The sequence below is a fragment of the Hordeum vulgare genome, chromosome 2H (assembly GCF_904849725.1).
Source record: "Hordeum vulgare subsp. vulgare chromosome 2H, MorexV3_pseudomolecules_assembly, whole genome shotgun sequence".
Taxonomy (NCBI): domain Eukaryota; kingdom Viridiplantae; phylum Streptophyta; class Magnoliopsida; order Poales; family Poaceae; genus Hordeum; species Hordeum vulgare.
In genome coordinates this window covers 76678025-76682329 of record NC_058519.1, presented here as the reverse complement: position 1 = coordinate 76682329, position 4305 = coordinate 76678025, and the positions used below count along the sequence as shown (strand labels likewise).

General features: G+C 49.0%; 1 protein-coding gene across 1 annotated transcript; it reads left to right on the top strand.

Moving 5' to 3' along the window:
- The first annotated feature begins 371 nt into the window (after positions 1-371).
- LOC123425138 (cytochrome P450 709B1-like) lies at positions 372-2679 on the top strand. The gene is made up of 4 exons (XM_045108813.1): positions 372-932; positions 1052-1275; positions 1378-1622; positions 1737-2679. The coding sequence occupies exons 1-4, from the start codon at positions 659-661 to the stop codon at positions 2536-2538; spliced, it is 1545 nt and encodes a 514-aa protein (XP_044964748.1). The 5' UTR covers positions 372-658; the 3' UTR covers positions 2539-2679.
- The last annotated feature ends 1626 nt before the right edge of the window (positions 2680-4305 follow it).

The window sequence follows — 4305 nt, the reverse complement described above, 5'->3', positions numbered from 1 at the left end:
TCAGCCGCTGATCACACGCCGTATCCCCAACCCACGAGCGAGCGGCAGCCAGAGAGCGCCCCGCCGCCGCCGGCTCCGCGCAGGCTTTACCTGTCGAAGGCCACCGGCGACAGCGAGGGGGAGAAAGAGGCGGGAGGGGAGAGGCTATAGGGTTGGAGCCGCCCGTCGGTGTCGGCCCGGGGAGGGAGCGGCGTGGGGGCCAGATGCGATCTGGTTTCGTTATTAAAAGAAGTTTCATCTAGAGTACTAATGTAAGCCAGCCCCGTGCGGTGCGGATATCCCGTCGACGTCGATGTCGGCCAGCAGCTCCATGCGTACGACGGCTTCCCGGCAGACCACACGTTCCCACGAGCATAGTTGGTGAACTCGCATGCATCACAGCTGAGCTCACCAAACGCCGAGCCTCTCTTCTCCCTCGTGTGCATGCCCACAGCCGCGTGCCCAGCACCAGCAAGCAAGCCGGCGACCCGAGGCCATGGTCAAAGCTCATCCTCCCGGATAAATACCCACCTCCCCGACCCGACTCTCACAGCAGACACACACACGCATTTCCCGGTCTCAAGGACTCAAGCTCACAATCACAAGCAGAGCACCAGAAGCAGAGGCACCCCACCCGTCTCAATCTCTCAATCCCGAGTGACCGCCGTGCCGGTCCACCATGGGTCTCGTCTGGATGGTGGCGGCGGCCGTGGTAGCGGTGCTGGTCTCGTGGGCGTTCAACGCGCTGGTGCACCTCGTGTGGAGGCCGCGCGCCATCACCCGGCAGCTCCGCGCGCAGGGCGTGGGCGGGCCGGGCTACAGGTTCTTCGCCGGCAACCTCGGCGAGATCAAGCGGCTCCGCGACGACACCGCCGGCGCCGCGCTGGACGTCGGCGACCACGACTTCGTCCCCATGGTCCAGCCGCACTTCCGCAAATGGATCCCCATCCACGGTACGAAACCTCACTACCTCAGACAGACTGCAATTCCTTCCAAGTTCCAGTCCATGGCTGTCTTCTACGGCGACATGGCCGTCTACTTCCTGCTCTTACGTTCTGTGTCGTGCTTGCAGGGCGCACGTTCCTGTACTGGTTCGGTGCCAGGCCGAGCCTGTGCGTGGCGGACGTGAACGTGGTGAAGCAGGTGCTCGCCGACCGCAACGGGATGTACCCCAAGAACATCGGGAACCCCCACATCGCCCGCCTGCTCGGCAAGGGGCTGGTGCTCACCGACGGCGACGACTGGAAGCGCCACCGGAAGGTCGTCCACCCCGCCTTCAACATGGACAAGCTCAAGGTACGTGCGCGGTGTGCCAAGCTCCAGAGCAGCACGCGTTGACGTTTGTGTATTACTAGGCACGATGCGTATGACTTGCGCTAACTGTTGTTTGCACGACAGATGATGACGGTGACCATGTCCGAATGTGCCGGGTCAATGATGTCGGAGTGGGAGGCGAAGATGGACAAGGGCGGCAGCGTGGAGATTGACCTCAGCAGCCAGTTTGAGGAGATAACCGCGGATGTCATCTCTCACACGGCATTCGGAAGCAGCTACGAACAGGGGAAAAAGGTCTTCCTGGCGCAGAGGGAACTTCAGTTCCTCGCCTTCTCCACCGTATTCAGTGTCCAAATCCCAGCATTCAGGTAAATGCAAGCTCCTCTTCTTCTTGTGCCGTTGTCGGTTTAATTTAAATCAGCATACAACATATGTTTTCGCACAGCTGAAATTAATCTCTGTGTATTTGTTGAATTATTCAGGTACCTTCCAACTGAAAAGAACCTCAAGATATGGAAGCTTGACAAGGAGGTGAGGACCATGCTGATGAACATCATCGAAAGCCGTCTTGCCACCAAAGACACCATGGGCTACGGCAACGACCTGCTCGGGCTCATGCTGGAGGCGTGCGCGGCAGAGGGTGGCCATACTCCGATTTTGAGTATGGACGAGATCATAGATGAGTGCAAGACATTCTTCTTTGCCGGGCATGACACCAGCTCGCACCTCCTCACATGGACCATGTTCTTGCTGAGCACGCACCCTGAGTGGCAGGAGAAGCTCAGGGAGGAGGTGCTAAGAGAGTGTGGCAGTGAGGTTCCCACCGGCGACATGCTCAACAAGCTGCACTTGGTCAACATGTTCCTACTGGAAACTCTCAGGCTATACGCCCCTGTATCACTCATTCAGAGGAAGGCGGGTTCAGATCTCGAGGTCGGTGGCATCAAAGTGCCCGAAGGCACCGTCCTAACGATCCCCATCGCGACGATCCACCGTGACAAGGAGGTATGGGGAGAAGATGCCAACGAATTCAAGCCTATGAGGTTCGAGAATGGAGTGGCGAGGGCCGGAAAGCATCCCAATGCCTTGTTGTCATTCTCCAGCGGGCCGAGGTCGTGCATTGGGCAGAGCTTTGCAATGATCGAGGCCAAGGCCGTTATCGCCGTGATTCTTCAGAGGTTTTCGTTTTCCCTATCACCTAAGTATGTCCATGCCCCGATGGATGTGATCACGCTGCGGCCCAAGTTTGGGCTTCCCATGATCCTCAAGAGCATAGAGATATAGAAAAATGTGTATGTCGTTAAGTATAACACAAGGTTTTGTATTATTTGATTGGATTTTAGTTTATGTTATGCACTAGATAAGCTTGGAAAATTATTGATGTATAATGCATTCTATAAATATAATAAAGTGCTTTATTAATAAGTTCTTGATATTTCTTACCAGCAGTCACCTTTAAATCCCCCCAAAATAGTCACTATTCTATAGGTAAACCAAAGTTGTGGCCATTCTTTTCTATCAATCCTGACATGCAGGACGGGAAAGATACATACAACTCACTCCTACTTCTCCATTTTGGAAAATCATTCTGAAATTGCACACTTGTAATAGGCAGTGTGCAATGCTAGGTGCCCGTGTTCTAAAACTAATGCTAATGCTATTTTTTTAACTTAATAACTGATATCTCCCATTAGATTTTAGATCTCCTGAATTTTCTAAGCTGCTTGCAGTTACGAGGGCTTCATAACTCTTAGAACCGTTAAGGATTTCAATCCTTATATAGACCATCCATCAAGTGGGCTGACCCGTTTTAGCACTAGGCAGAAGCATTCTTGTTCTGGTTTTGCGAAGCTTCTTGAACCATTTTCCTGGTTTCATTGGTTTTCTGATTATTATTTTTTCATATCTACTCCCTCCGTCCGAAAATACTTGTCCTAAAAATGCATATAATGGATGTATCTATAATTAAAATAAGTCTAGATACATTCATCTCTAGGACAAGTATTTCCGGACGGAGGTAGTACTTTTGTTTAACTTTCCTTTCTTCTCTTTTTTGACAAAAATTGATGAAAACTGTCAATACTTTTGAAACATTCCCACTTTCTCAAAAAAGTGTTTGCTAATTTTTAAAAATTATTTGTTTTTTTGTAAAATCTTCCGGTTTTAAAAAAAGTTCACAAATTTGAAAAATAGTCATGTAACCAAAAATGTTCAAAGTTTTGGGAAACAAATTGTAATTTCAGAAAATGTTCACAAAACCGAAAAATATTATTATTTTATAAAATACTTCATGTTTAGAAGTTCGAATCAATGTTTGCACTCTCATAAGCATTTTAATATATGGGAAAATGTCATGTTTTAAAAAAAAAACTTTGTAAATTTGAAAAATGTTCACATTTTCAGAAAGATTCAAAATTGGGAAAAAATTCACATTTGAAGAAAATATTCGCAAGTTTGAAAAAATGGTCGCATAAATTCAGCTTTTAAAAAGGACAGTAGCAGGTTTGCTACTGCACCCTGAATCCCGATTTGCTATAAATGCCTCATCCTTGTTTCACTATTGTTCACCGGTGGGCCAGCCCACTCGGGCGCTCCCTGTGCGGGAGCCCGACAACCTGACGCTTAATGCGTCGCATAGGGCACTATTGGATGTGTATCACATGAAATTATCGATCTTTCTCATAGGACCGAGCTAGTGGATAGACCCCTTAACATTAATGTAGGGAACTCACATGTTCGGTATGGCGTAGGGTGTGGTCATATTTCTTTTCCCTGATGGTCTTCAAAAACATCGAGATCTTGCCACCTTCGAAACATTAGCTACCAGGGAGACTTTGGCCCTAGCAGAGGACTTGGAGGTTCAACGGATATTTGTTTTTCAAAATGGAGCTTAGCTGATATGAGTATCATTAGATTGCATGGTGGTGGTTGAAGGGATTAAGGGGTTGTTCGATTCTACACTTGCCAACTTCACACTTTGCCACACAATGTTCCCACACTTGCCTAAGGTTAGTTCTTCAAAATGAGATCACAAGTTGGCAAACCTAATAG

What these genes read in the sequence shown, in the direction of transcription:
- LOC123425138 (XM_045108813.1), top strand. Translation starts at nt 659, where the DNA reads ATGGGTCTCGTCTGGATGGTGGCGGCGGCCGTGGTAGCGGTGCTGGTC. An exon ending in CAAATGGATCCCCATCCACG is followed by an intron (nt 933 to 1,051) that starts GTACGAAACCTC and finishes TCGTGCTTGCAG; the next exon opens with GGCGCACGTTCCTGTACTGG. An exon ending in GTCCAAATCCCAGCATTCAG is followed by an intron (nt 1,623 to 1,736) that starts GTAAATGCAAGC and finishes TGAATTATTCAG; the next exon opens with GTACCTTCCAACTGAAAAGA.